At 37.0% G+C, this 19040-nt stretch overlaps 1 protein-coding gene across 9 annotated transcripts in view; it reads left to right on the top strand.

Annotated features, from left to right (window-relative positions):
• Positions 1 to 18755, top strand: part of LOC128182760 (uncharacterized) — a 39469-nt gene extending 20714 nt beyond the window's left edge. For 8 of the 9 annotated variants that reach the window (XM_052851503.1, XM_052851504.1, XM_052851505.1 and 5 more), the window contains 11 exons: positions 1039 to 1184; positions 4883 to 4981; positions 8153 to 8251; positions 8475 to 8573; positions 8909 to 9007; positions 9222 to 9320; positions 10699 to 10797; positions 10971 to 11048; positions 14288 to 14428; positions 14658 to 14798; positions 15137 to 18755. In XM_052851503.1, coding sequence (XP_052707463.1) covers positions 1039 to 1184; positions 4883 to 4981; positions 8153 to 8251; positions 8475 to 8573; positions 8909 to 9007; positions 9222 to 9320; positions 10699 to 10797; positions 10971 to 11048; positions 14288 to 14428; positions 14658 to 14798; positions 15137 to 18082 — 4046 coding nt within the window. In that variant the 3' untranslated portion in view covers positions 18083 to 18755. Of the gene's footprint in view, positions 1 to 8; positions 161 to 1038; positions 1185 to 4882; positions 4982 to 8152; positions 8252 to 8474; positions 8574 to 8908; positions 9008 to 9221; positions 9321 to 10698; positions 10798 to 10970; positions 11049 to 14287; positions 14429 to 14657; positions 14799 to 15136 lie in introns of those variants that run through there. The other variant, XM_052851507.1, reaches the window with a different exon arrangement.
• Positions 18756 to 19040: the final 285 nt, after the last annotated feature.

Below are 19040 nucleotides of genomic sequence, written 5' to 3'. Positions count from 1 at the left end.
TGTGATGGCATATGGCAAACACTAAAGGGAATTTACGATGACACAAAGATTAAGCAAACATAAATTATTTGGGATCTGTAATTCTCCGTCTCAGAACTTGTGCATGTAAGAGGAGAGCTAGCTCTAGTGGAATCGTGTACCTGTCAAAGTGTTGTGTGATGTAAGAATCTAATTTGGAATACAATGATAAAAGTACATAGCAATCAAGACTGAACCATTCTATATAAAAAGGGGTGAATATAAAAGGTCATTTTCTATTCTTGTGAAAATCAACCTTAAGTTGTTTTTTTTTTAAGGAACATTTACGTACCAGTGGTGTCATTTTTTTTTTCACTGAAAGGAAAACATCTGTAATTTTTCCTCTCTCAATATTTTTTTTTAATGGAAGATTGTAGTTCATTGTACAAAGTTAACTTGCAAACTTTTAACCTTTTATAATCATGGTGTTTTTGTGACAGAATATCTTCCACAAATTCATGGTCATGCAGTCATTACATTATTGGATAATAATGTTATGATTTATCTATTTTTAAAAGTAACACCCCCCTTTTTGGGAATCAATTTTCACTTAAATGTCTTTAAAATGGATTTCATAAGTCAAGTGTGAGATTTTTGTAAATAGATGAGACAAGGTGACTTCAGTTCATCAGATTATGGAATCTGACATCCCCGTTTTAATTCCGTGAGCGCAGACACCTTAAAACTGAATGGGCACAGCCACCTTAAATTGAGTGCAGAAAACAATGCCGTCCCTGGTACTTCTTGGTAGATAGTCACAGGATGTAGTAATAATGGCCGATTACCAGTCATGTATAAAATCTGTAGATTCTCCCAGCAAAGGAATGTAATTATTGATAGATATTTCAAAGATGTCTCTTACATACATATAAGTATTAAGTTTTTATGAAATGTTTTTGCAGAACTTGTCTATAAGACCTTCAGAAAGCTTAGCAATACTATATCCTAATGTTTTAGGAAATCCTCCTAGCAATTTGGCTGTCAGAGTTTATAGTAACTAATAGTCCTTTTGTTTTGCAGAAATGACCACCATGTTGGGTCCACCTCATCCTGTTGCCATGCCAACGGTGACCAAGACAGATAAACTGAGGCTTGCTGCAGCAAAGGGGGAACTTGATGCAGTGAGGGACCTTCTGGCCTCAGGGACCCCCTTACAACCTGACAAGGTAGGTCTCCATGTGATTCACTCATCCATTCACATTATATACTCCTAGACAAGGTGGACAAGGTCCTGGAGCCATAAAACTACCTAAACAAACTCACTTTTGATCTTGGTCTCGCTTTTACAAAATGTATGTGTAAAAAAGTGATACTGAGGTTAAAAGTGAGATTTTATTTTTATGACCCGTGGGCTTGGTGTCCTTAAACCTATTCTCCACCCCCAATAAAATTTGATATCAGGGTATCTAAAGTGTGTCGATGTAAATGACACTAAGCTACCCGGTCAGTTTGGCTTGTCAAGTTAGATCCAAAACATCACCATTTTCAGCAAGGTGGCATAAAATTTCTAGATTAATTGTACGCATTTCAATATTTCTTGAAAGCCATAAATTTTCATATTAATAGTCCTATCTACTACATTCAGCCGGATTGTGTAGGAAAAAAAGCGAATCCCCACCCATCTTCATGATTTAAAGCAGTAAGTCATTGAGTGTGTGACTGACCGGTCGGCTTTTGTCAAACTTACTCAATATGTTATATGTGTCCATTACGATGTCTTTATCTGTCGGGATCTTATGGCAGATTCAATCGGTCTATTCCATTTTACCTAGCTTTGAACTATTTCTAATTAATTGAATCCACAAACGTATAAAACTCCTGAAGCTTAAAAAAACTGGCAGAGAAAGTAGGAACTGAGAACTTTCATTTTGGAGAAATCAAAGAACCCGCAAGTGCTATTCATATCGTTTAGAAATCAAATTTCTCCCTCAATGAATGTAGAATATTCTTTGCGGATTTATATGAGCAGGTTCCATTAGCTGTGTATCAATATTTATTCTTGCACTGGCTGTTTTTTAACAAGTGTGCATTAACGGTCAGAAAAGAATAAGATGGCATTCACTTGTTGGTTAGTGGGGGCTAATTTTAGGTTTACCTCCCCCCTGGTCTCTGTATGTAGTCCATGTCTTTCTCTGCAGGTAATTGAATTTTTTTTTAATATTGATTATTACAAGATCAAGCACCCTTGTGAGAGAAATATGCAGTGTCACTGAGTAAACAACATCCCAATTTCAATTCAGACCAAAATTTATGTTCATGACAAAGTGTTCTTACATAAATCCTTCAAAAATGGAGGATTACGCCCAGACAAAATAGTTCATTGGGAGCCCCGTGCCCCGTGAAGATCGATACCCAAGGACCAAAGTTCAGCCCAGGTGCTTAAGTGGAGCCAATTTCTTGGGTGGATGAAGTCAAGGTTCAAAGTTAGAGTTATTTGTCAACATATAGAGGGGTTTTAAAACAACATTTCATTGAGGTTTTTTGTACTTCTTTATTTTAAGTAATGACAGGTATAAGAACTCAGATAATGAAAGTCAGCTCTAACTGTTTACCACAAATAATAAGTAGATTGTCAATGGTAACTTAACCTAATGTATAAAACTATTCCTTAATATAATGAATTCAGAAGCTTATTTCTTACAGTAACTTTTTGCGCAATATTTGACCTAATAAGGAAACAGCTTAAAAACTTTTGATATAGTGACCTATCATATCAAGGTCATTTATGGAAAGCTTATTAATTAGCAACTGTTTTAGAAAGTCTGAAACTGTATGCAGTTCCTCATGTGAGAAATCTGGAGAATATTTTTCAGTCTGGAGATGTTAGGTGTAAATATTTTCTCAGCTGATTAAGTGTACGTGGCAGAATTTGTACAGGCCTTTTGAGTTCTCTATTGGTTTTCTATAGCAGCTATTGCCATGTTAAAGTACACACAATATTGACGGCCAGATTTATGATTTGAATAAGCCTCCCTGAGCTATGAATGCCTACTGGCTTTTTAGTTAAATATTTATTCTGTTTGGTATACAAGATTTTAAAATGGAATAGGTGGTAAAAATACCCATAATCCATCTTCTGAAGAAATTATTTTTAATTACATAATGATATGAATTAACAGATATAGGTCTACCTCAGTCTGGAACTAACTGTTTCTCTGAGAAGTAGGCCTGTATGTTGATGACAGGTGGAAGACAAGCTTTGATTTTTTAAACAGAAAATTATTCTCTGTTGCATGATATGGTTCAATAAGTTACTTAAAGCTGCTAGAATTGGAATAATTGACCCTACAAATTTTAGTTTAGAGCGACAGATAGTTTGACCATGGTTGGTAATCCATTGACAGCTTCAAACCTAACTATCTCTTTATGATTCCAAAGAACGCTCATTTTTTGTAATTTTCTCCAAAAGTTGTCTTTGTATAGAAGCATGCTTCATTAGGCATTGTCAAAACATGAAAAATAAAATGGCTTCTACAAACAAGTTCTTTGGTAATTTTCATGACAAAAACTACATTAACTTAACAAAGAGGTTCTTTTGATAGAAGGAAAAAAACCTATCTTTGTTGAATGAGATTCTTTTAGGTTTGTAAGAAAATTGTTCTCACAACTTGCACTACCCATTTTTGTATATTACATTTAGTACGACAAAAGAATATGATCAGTCAGGCTTTTTCAAATAGATTTTTAAATTAGTTAATTGCTGTCATTAATTTTTGTGTAGATATTGAGGGTATGGAAAATTGGGTTCATCTGGTGTTGTAGGAACATTTATTTCACAGATGGAACACAAAAGTTGTTTCCCTTTACATGTGAATTGAAACATGCTTATAGAGAACTAAGTGCCAAATTCGATACATCATAAGTTGTTTTACCTGATAATTGATTTAAGACTTAAGGAATAAAATTTATTTTGCAGTTAGAGTGAATTCGCCATAAGTTTGCTTGCTGTATAGCCATGGTCCACTGTATGTTGCCTAAAATGTGATTTCAGACAGTAGCACGTGTCCCTTTCCCTCAACACTGAAATATAAGGGTGTTGAAAAGTTTACCAGAATTTTGGATAGTTTATGAGGCAATTCAAATCTTTTGAGCAAATGTATGAAAAAATTTAATGAAGCATTTTATGATATAAATTAAAAGTATTCTGATAGGATCTTTTAAATTGCGTTTTTCTGTTTTTCCATGAAGCTAGTCAGTGAAGTGTAGATAAGGGGAGGTGACCACATCTCTTCCGTTTATGCATGTAAATGGCAGCTAATGATGAGTATATCACATTTTAATAGTTCCATCTGCATAAAAAATGTTGATCTATGTTGACACCTTAATCCTCCTGCTTGAACATCACAATGGTGAAAAAATTCACCTTGTCTTCAATAGTACAGCAGCATCTTGTTTCCCCTGCTTCAACTTAATCATGCGAAAATTTCTCAGTCGATTTGAATATTAATTTGCCAGATTGCTCTGATAACCGAATTTTCTGAGACAGAGGTTTTGCACAGGGATGAAAATTGATGACGAGAGATTAGCATTTCATTAACTTCCACGGTTAAACGTCGCTAAAGAGGTTAGACCTCACACAAGAGTTTAAAAAGCTGCCACTTAACAAGTTCTATGAATTGATAGTCCCCCTTGGTTTAATATTAAGCAGCCAAAAAAATGTCAGCAAGGTATAAGATCAAAACTTTGTGACTAGACTTCCATCAGCGATCTACAATATTGAAACCAGACAATACAAATGTACACCTAAATGAAGACTGGCAAAGAGAATGACACTTAACAAAGACCAATGTAAAAAAAAATGTGTTCAAATTTCTTTTAAAAATTTTGATGGTCTGAAAAATTATCTTTACTTTTAAATTTTTAGGAGGGCCGCACTCCCCTGCACTTTGCAGCACAGAATGGTCATCTAGACGTCTGCAATCTTTTGATTCAACAGGGCTGCCATCCAGATGACCAAGATCACGTAAGTCAACTTTTAGAGTAAAACATGCTACTGCTAAAGTGCAAGGGCCAAACAATCAGTAAAAGTGGTTATTTACGCATGGGGGAAATTTACACTAATTACGCGATAAGCTTAAAACCGCATAAAATACCCCTGTGCATATGACTAAAACAGTCCAATTTTAGAGCGGAAAATAATGCAAATGGGTATTTTATACCCAAGCGTATTGTCTGATTGTAGAAATCATGTACTTAACCACCAGCGTGAATAAACTTTTTTACAGTATTTGATGCAAGATAAGGTTAATTCTGTTTCATCCAATAGTTTTGGGAAAGTTTCAAATCTAATGCCATTGAAATTCAATATGTTATAATCATGAATTCATTATAAGCGCGTTTGCTGTAACCTCGTTCTACTGTACTGGTATTTGAATTTTGTTTAAGGTCTAGAAATTAAATGAGACTTACCTGTCTGATTATAGAGGAACCTGTTTTTCCCCATTAACTGATTAATCCTGAAACAATATCTAAATAAAGACTTAGAACTTTAAGGTACCTCACTACACCTAGACTTATACTTTTTAAGACACTACGTCACAAGATGGCGATTTGAACGTTTTGTCAAACTGTTTTTATCGTTCGATTGGGTTGTATAACGTTGTAGCTCAGTGGTTAAAGTATTGGGCTTCTGAACCGCAGATCATGAGTTCGAATCCGCCTGGAGCTTTTGTTCATGTTTACTGAATTTAATTTTTGAAAATGTAATTTTTCATTCAAAATTGCACATTTTTTTGCATATTGGACTAAAATACTTCTCATCCATTATGATATCAATCTTAATTAAGTGATTTTCTGCTGATTTGAGAAAATATTTCAAGGTGTAGTGAGCCACCTTAAGTACACAGTCTTGGATTTGTATTGTTAAACTGCATAGTGACTGACTGTTTAATGTTACCAAGGACAAGTTTTCTTACCATAATTTGAATAATGCCACCAATATTTAGTGTCAATTTATGGTAAATACTAAGTATTTACAAGTGTGTTAAGTTGAATTCCGATCGTTATGTATCTGGGACAGCTGATGATGCCAATATAGTGCCAAAAGTTATTAATTTTCATCTGTGGATCACTGATGGAAAAACTTTTTCTCTAAACTTGCTGAATGGAGGACTTATTCTGTGTAGTAAATTGTGATTACAACAACTTAAATCCCTAATGAACCTTGTCTTTCTATAGGAGGCAAATGATCTGGAAACTTGCTTTACATATGAAGTAAAGTATTGTTATATTGAAAAAAAAAATGGTTTTCCCTATGATTGTTGAAGAAATTATTAGCATCCTGGCTAGATTGATTAATTCATAGACCTAACATCACAGTCTTTAACAATACTTGATATTTTCATAAATCATAATATCGCATAATGCATTACTCTCATGGGCACCTCTGGTTTTTTGTACCATTTGTATGATCTTTATTGCATTGAATTAAAAGCTTTTCACTCGCCTCTTGGCAGATGTCGAAGTGATTTTTAATTGCAGTTTGATTTACTGGGTGGAACTTCATAAATTTTCCAGTGACATTTAAAAAAAAATGTTCCTCAATTTCATATTTGACTCACTGCATTCTGCTTGAACTTTATTTTTTAAACAGTAAACTTTTTTATTTCACACTATCAAAAGTCTGTTCTATCTCACTCCTAAATTGTAATAGTAAGATTTGTTCAAATATAATTGAAGTAAATAAAGAATAGTGTGCAGATAGCACATCAAAGAAGATTTTGCCAAGAACCCAGACAAAAAACCCTATAATGAACGAGATGATGCCTATATTTCACGGGGAATGTAATTTTGTAGTTTTATTGCATTTTGAGAGGTTTGAAATTTTAATCACGGTGTGAGAATTGCATAATGGAATACCTCACTGTCCCTGTGGCTCCCTCCTGCTTTGTTTACACTGACTGTGCGCAGTGTCGGCCATAAATCATGAATATTTTACTTGTCAAAAAAAATTCAGTCTCCAGAAGTTAACAAAGCATGGCTGTATTAGATATGATCTAATAACCATCAGTCAGAGGACCCACACAATGAGAGATATAGAGCTGATGGAGCTAGGAAAGAAGAAGATTATACATCAGTGGTTGTAGGGTTATTAAATCGGCCAACCAGAGTGAAGGGCCTTAATACTTATAAATAAGAGTGAACAAGTCTACGGTGGCAGTTTTATGAGTCTGTTATTGCCTTAAGATCAAAGAATTCTTAAAAGTCCTAACTTGCAGGTTGATTTCCAAATCAATATTTAATCCCATCCATTCAATAAAAAATTAACTATATTTTCATTTTTTTTCAAAATCTATTTTTTAAAATTATTTTGATGATCATTAATTAAATTGCAGAAACCCTAAAGGTTTCTGATTTTTTATGGGTTTTTTTATATCTGAGAGTTGTTCAAAGTAAACTGTTATCTTAGATGTACCGGTAATTGAGTTCCTTATTACTTGGGATGACTTCTAAATGCTCTTTCCATATTTAAATAACCCTTTATATGACTACTTTAAATAGAGCTATCTCCCCTGGTGTTTACTCAGAGAATGCAGTTTGGAAGCAGTAATGAACACTTACGACTTTAATGATATTCCATATTTGAACTATCTGTGTTAAACTTGTGAATTAAGCATGGTAAACGATAACAAGTTTTACACATGTATAAGAAACCTCAGAAATGTTTGCAAACACGTACATCCAGGTGTCTCAAATTGACTGCGATTCCATTGAGAATATTTCATTGTCAATATCAGTCTGGAGGTAGCCCAGGTATGAGCTTACAAAGCTAACAGGACTTTAGTAGGAACCTTTACCAACCGAGAGTGTGTCAACAATCCACTTCAAACATCCAACAGCTGCACAATGGACGTGCACACACTCAACAACCTGCACAACTCGGCATGGGACTTCTTGGGGTCATCTAAGGTCACTCTCTGTTCTAAACAGAGCAAACAAGAGCACTAGCTCTCTCTATGCTAGCATAGCTTGGTATCCAATTACTTTGTTTCTCTACAGAGTGGCCTCCCCTTGCACAGTAGTAATTGTGCTGTTTATTTATCTCTGCCATTTCCTAGTCCCTGACAGAACAAACATTATAAGTCAGTCGTGCAGTAAAATATGTGGTAGATTATATTGACCTTTTCCATTCCAGGTGAAATATACAGCCCTCCACAGAGCCTCGTCTCAAGGTCACACTGAGGTCATTGAGTTCCTGATTGACAAGCACTGCAACATTGACATTCAAGATGAGGTACACACATTATCATCATGTCTATATAGTGTAACTCTCATCAAGTCACAGACTATGCAGGCCAGAGAGCTGAAGTTTTTTAAATGAATTGTTGAGAGTTAATAAATGTCCAGCAATTTGCATTCTGTAACTTTAAGGTATTCTGCATGGTTTCTTTATGTGATAACTGAACTGTCAGAAGAATCTTTCGTGCTGTTATCAATGAAATTTGTTGTGTTGACAGAATGGTAATGCGGCGATACACGAGGCGGCATGGCATGGTTACAGTAGAACTCTAGACGTCCTCATCAAGCATGATTGTAACATTGTCATAACTAACAAGGTAACGTCAGCCATTGATTACACATCAGACTATGTCTTCAGTCTTCAAAGCTACCAATGGCGTGCAGCATGAAATTACACACTTCGTAACTCACAGAGCAAATTAGTGAAAGGGTATACGCCAACTCACAATAACTGCAAGAAACTTTCTCCTCTATGTATATTGCTGAATCAATTTTCCATCAACAGAACAATATCACCTAAAAGCCAATAAAACTAATTAGCTTTAGATTGTGTAGCCTGTTTTTATTTTGCCAGTGATTATTGATAGATGATTGCGATGACTGATAGATATCGTTGGTGTCCATGCACTTTCACACCATGAATCTTTTACAGGCGGGATTCACGGCCCTCCATTTGTCCGCTCAGAATGGCCACAACCAGAGCACAAGGATACTTCTACTGGCAGGATGTAACCCTGACCTCAAAAACAATGTAAGTCTTATTGGAAGGACTATGTCTATATTTCTATGTCAAGGTCATTTAGACCAGGGACGCTTACATGACTTACATGGGTGACTGACCGCAAACTATTATGTTCTGCACTTCTGATAACAAAACAGATATGTCACTAAATGGTTATAAGTTATTGTATTTGTACCTCTTTGATTTGGATTTATAATGTGATGATCATGTTTTATTTTTTTAGTATGGAGACACCGCGCTACACACGGCGGCTAGGTATGGTCACGCTGGCGTGACCCGAATTCTGATCAGTGCCCGCTGCAGCCTCAACGAGCAAAACAAGGTAATGCAAGGCACAGCCCTCAATAACAGTCTGCTGTGTCCAGTATTTAATGCTTGTTCTTTACAGCAAGACAACAGACTAATGCTGAAACTTTTGAGAACTATGTAGATTACTGAACAAAATTTATCCCACTGAAACAATGCAAGGGTTTCTTTTCCACTTCAAAAATGCTAGTTACCCTCAAGTACTAGGTGCCAATTTTATGATCAGCAATTGATATGCACAATAAATAGTAAATATTTATATGTAAGTCATAAACTGTGGTTTATTCTGTCCTCCTTATCGATTTAATTACTTTGGCCGACAGTGGTGTTTTTATGAATTCATTAATGTGATTGATGTGTAACCCATTGATATAGACTTCAGGACATCGGGTTTGTCTTATAGACCTTCAAACCAAATAAGACTTGCGTGTTTCGAGCTTTCGTTTCATTCAACAGTAATATGATCAGGAGTCGGCATTACACACCAAAACTCCATTATACATAATAAATTCGCCTTTGATGACACCGAAACCCGTTGGTGTGGAATTACGCTAGACATGCAATGAATTGTCTCCAGGGTCATGCTGGTTTCTATAGGGGGCGGGTCTCAATGCTTTGTTACCCTCTCCATGAAATACAATTTTCACTGCATGGGTAAAGATTAATTCCCCCCCAAATGTGCGATGTTGTGTATTTATTTGGAGGCAGTTTTACTCCAGTCATATAAATTACAAAAAAATCAAGATTTGCATCAAAATATTGAAACTCATGGTGATATTCTTTTAAAGGTTATGTTTGTAATTAAATCCAGATAGAGGCAGTGATTAAGCGAAAAATGGAATTGTAAATCTGATCCTTATTCATAAAAAACAGCGATTGATGATGTTCCTCTTGCCAGTCAAATTTACATCACAATTCTTTTTAATACTAAGGTTCTTGATTGGGGGAAACTCCATGTAAAAATTGATAAACTAATTAACTTGACAGCTTTTAGAATTGATACTTCAAACATCACTCAGTAAATTAAAGGACTAGGAATTTCCCAAGGGAAGCATTAGCAATGAATTTTGCTCCCAGTTTTGTTGGAAAACCTCTGAATACATTATTGAATTCTTTTTATGTCTGTGTTTGCTTCTATCACTTTAATTTTGATTTTCAAACTCTGATAAGCAAGGAAATATCCACATATAGGAGCTGTAGCTTTATATCAACTTGTGTATCTGAATCTATAAATGTTTTCCTTTCGCAAGGTTCTTCACAATAATCTAAAAATGTACCACATGATCAATTTTGTAAAAAAAAAAAATATTAATGATTGTCCATTACTTAAATATTTTATCTATATCAGTAATTCGATTTAAAGTAACCCATCCTTTGGTTCTGTGAATTTTTAGAATGGTGACACAGCACTACATATAGCATCCGCACTCAAACGACGGAAAATTGCAAAACTCCTGGTGGATGCTGGGATAGATGTTGGCGTAAAAAACAAGGTAATTAAATCACGAAATTAATAAAATCTTAGCTTATTATCTTTTAATATTCAGAAATTATTTTTATTCAAACTTTACAATGAAATACAAGCATCTAGAAAAAATCAGCATGTTCATCTGTATCTAGATCAACATTTTTCATTTCTGTGAACTAAATATTTTGCTGATTACAGCAAGATGAGACCGCCAAGGATGTAGCGGAGAGGAAGCAGCATCCAGAAATCATCCTCATCATCTCCTCCTTCTCAAGGGTACGTTACATTACCCACACCTCCCTAAATTATTATTCCTATTTCTCACAAGGGCACATAACTCAAGATGGAAAATAATTAAATTTGAAATACGTGAACATGAATTTAAAGTAAAAGTTAGTTGTTTTTTTTAAACTTACAGGCTTTTCCACTTGATGATTGCCTTGCTTGATTGTCAAATTGAATTTTTACCATAAGATTGAGTTTAAAAGTTAAACTAAATATTGAACATCAGCATTGCTATTGCCCCTTACATCTAATGGTTTTTATCTGTAACGAGTTGTCCGACTCTTAATTAGCCATTATAAAGATACCCTTAAGACTAACAATGAAAATAAAGACATACACTGTAACTTCAGAAATAACACTAGCCTGGTCATTATGAGAGAACGCCATACTGTGGCTTAGCTAGGACAGAGACAGTGAGTGATGTCTGTGATAGGTTTATGAGCAGGGGGACCTCTATCTCTGTGATCTGTAAATATTACCGGCCATTATTACCTACAAATATATACTCTGACCCCAGAGCCACCAGACGAGACCCCTTGTGTCAACAGGGGAAAAAATCAGGAGAAAAGATCATTAAGTAAATATGTTTACATGGCCATGAACCCGAGGATTTTATATGATTATCAGAATTTTTTTTGGTATGAATTTAGTTTATGCATGTAATAATGCAAAATATTGGGCTGAAAAGTTGCTGTAAAATTTTGTTTATAGTGTCATAGTCTTGTACATTTATATTGGCTTTTAATTGACAGGTGGATGAAATTTAACCATTGAAACTTAATCCCAGCTATTTATTAGCCTTAAAACCTTTATCTCATTTAAACAGGGATTTGCTTATGGGCATTTTTATGTTTTTATTTTGAAATTTGAAAAAAAACTTAATGTCCTTGGCATACGGTCATAAATTTGAAGTAAATCCGATGAGACACATTTATATGAGTTGAATACTCTAGTTTGTGTAAATACTCATCTCTGTTTTTATAGAAAACTTCATATCATGTTCATCTATAGCAAACTAATCCCTTTACATAGTGAGAAAGACTTGATCAGTAGAGATAATTAAAGAAAAATTGACACCCACATTGATTATATATATATTTACTTCTGTTAATACCCTCAAGTTTGATTGCATAATTATTTAGTACATCTATAGAGATTTTGAATCACACTGTGCTTCAAGACTGGATGTGATCATTTTATGGTATGAATTTATGAGACTACGGATAATTATAGGGATTTTAAGTTGACTGTTTAATACTCCGAGTTTCCCCCGGGGCCAACCCTATCACACTATCAGGATTTGTTATCTTTTAATTGCGTGAAATACAAACTGTAATGATATGTAGCTGAAGGCCATGGTCAAGGAAATAATTATTGCACATTTAAGGTGGAATGGGATATCTGTCGATATTACATGTGGATTAAAGTACATTATAGTTAAAATACTTTCACTGTTTAGAATATTCAAGTTTTACAATATTTAATCAATAAATACTTTTAAAAAATTGTTGGAAAGGTAAAAATTTTAAAATCCCTCACAGCATTCAAACTCATAACTTACAGATTCGTAGTGAACCCTCTAACCCACTGCGCTATGCTGTAAGTTAACCATTTTGGGATAGAAACTTGAATTTAATGTTTATTTTGATAAGCAGTACATCACACCTTGGAGGTGTCCCATACCATCTTAAATAATGTCACAATCAAGTTATTTTTTAGAGTTGATTTTTATCCTTACTGTCTCATTAAAAATAAAGTTTAAAAAGTATGGCTGACTTAAACCATTGAGAAAAAAAAAGAACATTGTACATGCACCTTACTCTTTTATTATGTTTTTATTCTTAGACTATATACTAGTATATGAAATGTGACATATAATCTTTATTAAGTATTTGAGTTTCCACTTGTGAGATTATCACATGTAAGACCAATGTGCCATGTCCCAAGGATTTTGTGATACTCCAAAACATGTACCAGATTTCTTTGAAGTAAGGAAATGGTGTCCACTCTTACAGGAGTTTATCTGTTACAAGGGACGGATGATGAGCCTTAATGGGTTCTGGCTGTCCGTCACTGAGCTGTTTGTGTGTGTCATTATAACCCAGGGGTCCTCTCAGGTCCTGTAACTTCAATCAGAAAACATTATGTCATCCCTCACACTTTGATCTCCCAAGGTTTGTGTGAAATGTCTGGTAGTGTCCCCAAGACATGCCGATCACATCTCTCCCAGTCAGCTGCCAGCTCACAAAGGACAGAGAGGGAATCGTGCGGGTTCCCGGGGAGTTGGATTATTTATCCTTTTACCAGGGACAAAGATAGGTCCCGAGTCCCCTGTAGTTAATTATAGGCCTTACCTCAGTGACTTCTTGGACTGTTTGTGGAGTGGTAACGATCAGTGATAATTATAGCGTGTCTTACGATAGGTGATCGGGAGTGCACACCTTTGAGACCTGTCATCATTGCGGGGTCATAATCTGACAATCGAGCCTGTTATATCACTATCGGCCAGTGTCTTTGGCAGCTTAGTTCCAGGGAGAACAAGTGAACAGCCAAGTGGTGAAAGCTTTCGTACCAGGACATGGTCATGAGGATTTAGAAACATTTGTTTGTTGTATTTTAACAGCTTGTGATATAGGAATAGTCTTGGAAGATTTAAGTGATACCTTAAAGACTTTTTAATGGTCAAGGAATTTAAGAGAGTTCTGCTGCAACATTCTTGTGCAGACTTTGAAGACAATATGTTAATTTGTCTGGTTCATGACTCAGCCATCATGGATACCCAGATGAAGCTCAGTATCCCTAATACTGACCTAATGACACTACTGCCGACTGAGAGCGCACAACTGCTACACGACAACAGTGTACATGTGATCCCGAACGACAGTTTCCACGAATATCAGAACATTCTGGATTTTTCCTTAAATAGCAGTGTTTTCTCAGTAAGGGTTCATACAGCCTGGTCACGTAACATGGTCTCGTAACTTCACATTCATTCTGAAAATATTCATTGTGTTGGTCTGAGTAGTAAAATTATTAAATAAGCTCATAGGTCATAAGGACCATACCCTATGCATATTTATGGGTAACCAGAAATACAAATCACCACATTTATCGAAGGGCCCAAAGATGCAAAATATGTGTACCTAAAAAAAGCAGCATTAATATACAACAATATAAGTAAGTTGATTATGTTGTTGACATATTTCTGCAGCAGTGTTGTTCTTTTCCAGCCCAAGACCCCAAAGACGGTGAACTTTAAGGAGTACCCTGTAGACCTGGAGGGACCAATCGTAGTGCCCGAGGAGGAGGCCCCCGCTAAACCCGTCAAACAGGAGAAAAAGTTCTTTGACTTCTTCAAAAAGAAGAAAAAGGTTGGTAGAAATTATTAACTTTTCAGTCTTTTAAGAACATATTACCAGTACAATATAAAAACAAATGGTGTTTTTTTGGTCAACAATAAAAATGTATTATTATTAAAAACATTATATAAAGATATAAATTAGATATAACAAGACAACCAAAACATTTTGAAATGAAATAACATGTACGTAGCTAGATTGCCAAAAGATAACACATTTGACGTGTCTGGACATTTTTCAGGACAAAGAGAAAGACAAGACGGACTCCCCGCAGTCAGGGAATGCTGGGAAGACTGACCCGTCGGTCCAGGGCTTTTTCAGTCAGTACGTGCCCAAACCTGGGGTCCAGTACTACAGAGATCTGGCTGGCAATATCAAACAGGTACCTGCCTTTATCTCTCTACCACAGTGACTGCTGTCTAATAACAATCCATTTTGCATGTTTATTGTGTGTTAATTGAAAAATAAATTGATGCATATAATGTATGGCATGTTTACAAATTATACCTGTACTTTACAAATGGTTATACCCCATTTGATAGTACATTTGTATTTCATAGGCACAATTTTTAATTTGTTATCCAGCTATTTTAGATTCGTAGCAGTACCATAAATGTAAATTAGCTCTGTCTGGACTGCATATAAATTTTGAGATGTTGTCAATGCATGCAGACAATGTACATAAAGTAACAGTACCTGTATTTTTGTTTATTTTCCCAGGGTCCCATTGGGTACACACCCATCTGTCAATGCATGCCGACCCTGAAAAAACTGGAGCACCAGGTGCATACGAATCAAGAACACATCTACGACCACATCGAGGCCTCCAGTCGGGCACTCAATAACCGCATGGATCAGATAGATCATCGAACCACACAGCAAGTGAGGGAACTAGACCACAGAACCAGTCAAAGACTCACCCAAGAAGAGGCTCTGTGTCAGGAGAGGATTCGCCGGGGGCTGGAGGAAGAGAGGGCGTACATGGAACACAATTACCAAGGCAACATCCGGATGGACATTCAGGATTGGCTCGAAGCCAAACTTGGTTCCTACGGACACTGTCTGGATCATCACCATGATGACACAGCACTGCCAAGCAACAACATTTTCTCTGAAATTCATCAGACTGAAAATGGACGATTATTTCGCTCAAGGTCAGACGAGACCTTGTCACAGTCAGACAATCATAGTGGTAAAGGATTTCGCAAAAAAGCTTTCTATGAATCTCGCCAACAAGCAATGCAACAAATTCGTGCTTGGCAGATGCCATCTTACAGTCGGACTAATGCATATCGTGTTATTGATTCTAGTCATAATGTGTCAGGACCTCGTACTGTGACATTCAGTAATCAGAATGATGTGAAAGTTCGGACTACTGTGGATGTGCATTCCCAGAATCCCTCTCGGGAAGCGACTCGGGAGCAGGTCAATAAAAACGACTCAAGAATTCCAAATGGTGGACCTCACCATTTGTCTGTGAACTGTGTGCCAGTGAGACAAGGTGAGGTTCGCCCACCCTCTAGGAATTACTCCCCCCACCCCAGAGGGCCCTCTCCTGGCATCCAGGTCCGTGGAGATCCTGTGTATGGAAGTTTTCGAGATTATCCTAATTCTGCTGGACCTCCAAGAGGTTCACAGGCTCTTAAATATGACCAGCATCCAGCTCATAGTTCTAGACTTGATCACATGAGCAGTCCTGGCCCAGGGGCAGGGGTTCCTCATCAGAACGTGTCAGGTGCAGTGTACAGTAGTCCTCATCAATACTCCAGTCAGGGGGCTGTCCCAAAACGTATCCCCCAGTCCCAGACATGGCATCATGAACAATATCGGAACATACAAAAACGTGAACCGAGTCCTCTAACTCATGGAACGTCAGTGAATCAGGAACTTAACAGTAAATCCCTTCCTCGCAGTCAGACAGACAGTTCTGGTGCTGTGCTTAGGTCCTCGCAGCCTGAGAGTTTCCGTCGTGGGGAAGCACCCAGGCAGAGTGTTCAAGAGAGGGGAGCAGTGTCAAATGACTTTGTTAGAAATGTGGAGTCTCGACAGAGTTTCCCAGAAAGGGGGCCCTTAAATACAAATTCAGGTGGCAATCTAAACTCTAGTGTTTCCTCTGTAGGGGCTGGGCAGGGCCCCCAGGACTCCTCCCGACCCAGTTCCGGCCGATCTGACCGTCCCTTCATCCCCCCTAAACCAACATTCACCACATTTGGTTATGACAACTCCAAACCAAATGACAGACCTCACCCCTCAAACTCAGTGCCAAACTCTGTCCCTGATAATGTCCCTCTGGTGTCTACCCCTAGAACTGTTTCAAATTGTGAACAGGAGAGTCCCTATGCTCACTTACCTAACCGATCTCGGACACCTCACGATGAACTGGATAGTAAGGAGACTTATAGTTACTTTGCTGCTGTGAAAACTGAAACTCCAAAACCAAATGAGATTACTAAAACCAATTCAGGGAAAGAGACACCCAAGGATGATATGTATGTGTCAATGTCTGATAAGCCTCTAGTGAGACAAAGGACAAGGTCGTCTGAAGGTCTTTTGGACAGTGATATCACGTCAGCTCACGACATGAAACGAAGCCATTCCTCTGCTGTCCCATTCCCCAATCATTCCAATAACCCTCACCTTAGTGACAAATCTCACTTCAATCCTCATCCTTCTCAAAATGGGAAAGTACCTAACCAGCCAAGGCCAAATTCAAGACCTTATCCGAATTCTTCTGTGAATATTTCTTCAGGTGAAGCTAGAAATTCTCCTCTCCCCCGATACAAACCCCAGCCTGGTCCACAGAGAGGTGCTCAGACAGAAAGTGTTTACCTGACAATGAAGGGTCCCCATGGTGGGAGACAAAGTGCTATAGATTTTGACAGAAAAGGAGGACCTTACAGAAATTATGGAAACAGAGAAAACCCTTATGCATCAGTGAGAGATGTTTCTTCCTATCGTTATGGAAACAGTTCTTCCAAACCTGGGGTTTCCTACCACAGTACCTACAATGTGAACACCGTCACCCAGGGGCAATACTCTCTGAGTAAGTCCGAGTCCAACCTTGTGGACAAGGATAGTGATGATGAGGGTGGGTTTACCACCCCGAGGAGAACAGTGTTAAATGCTTCCCCAGCGGTCCACCCCAGTGCTAACAGCCCTAAGGCTGTGTCCAATTATCCCAACGCCTACAACAAAGAGGACTCCAGTAGCAACCCTGACTCTGGCTACAGTAGTAAGATCTTCGGGACACGCGCCGCCAACGGGAATCCCCCCAGTAACAGTGGTACCCCCTCCTCCTCCTTCAGCACGGACATAGATCACAGTCTGTCAACGTCCAGCAATAATCACTCCCCCCACCCTGCGGCCACCCACAGCGACTACGAACAGATACAGGACGTGGCTCATGTGTTTAATCACGGACAGAACCTTCAGAACCGCGTGGAAGGGTGGTACCAACAGAAGCTCAAGGAGGCAGCTGTTCGACTGCAAGAGGGACCTTATGATGAAGGACCCAAAGACCACAACTACAATCCCCAGGGTTATAACCCCCAGAACATGAATCGTAACTTCCCGCATCCAAACCCCCAGTATAAGGGTTATCCGCCTAACCAAATGTACAACAACTATCGTAATTTGCCGAGTTATATCCGAGGAAGTGATGTTTGAGGTCATGACCTTTGAACTATGTACTATTGATTGTTCTGAACTTTGGCAGCAGATGTTTGTAATTATATTGCATAATTTATAATGGCATTTTTGTAGATAGATCAATTGTATATTTTATCAGAGATCCAGCATTCCAGGTTCGATAGTAAATTTATTATCTGTTGATGTTTATTTATGTTTTAAACTGAATTCTTATTGTGTTCATATCAATGTGTACAGATTATGTAAATAATTGAGAGATTTCATTTCTCATGTACATTAATGGACTTCCACTCCTATATATTAAGTGCTGGTAACTTTTTAACTTTGTATCACTTTATTATTATTTATTGATAACAATGAAATGCGGAAACTTATAAACCAGAGCAAAGAAAGTATGCTTGAAACAGGACAAAAAATGGTCAATGTACACAAATGATTATTCATGATTTTTTAAATTATTTTATACAGGACTGAAGCAAAGAACATGTTTTTATATTTTTGGATTTTATACATAATTATATAAATTTAAAATTCTTCCACGTCTTACCTCTTCCTCTGGTTTTAGAAGCTTGAATTCCCATTTTAACAACTTGTGATGTATTTTTATGCCAGTTGTATTGTGGACATACCACTTCTTTTTAAGATGAAAAACAAAACCACTGCAATGTGGATTAAATAATTATAAAAGAAATACCTGATGTTGTTTTGTATTTTGTTAATCCCCCCTCCTCCCAGAATACCACACATTTTTTGGCACAGTGTACAATGTTCATTTGGTAGTACAATGTACCAGGGAAGGATAGCCAGTACATTAAGGTGGAATAACACACCTGGAAAAAGTCACTCAAATTAACAGGAAATTTTTGATAATGAAAAATATAATGATAAATAAACTGTACAAATGTCAAATAAGCGAAAAATTTGCAGTTTGGGGATAAAAAATGAATATCTAAAATAATTATTCCAGTAAGTAACA

The sequence above is a fragment of the Crassostrea angulata genome, chromosome 5 (assembly GCF_025612915.1).
Source record: "Crassostrea angulata isolate pt1a10 chromosome 5, ASM2561291v2, whole genome shotgun sequence".
NCBI lineage: Eukaryota > Metazoa > Mollusca > Bivalvia > Ostreida > Ostreidae > Magallana > Magallana angulata.
Note: the sequence above shows the minus strand (reverse complement) of the source record. Positions and strands in the feature narration are given on the sequence as shown.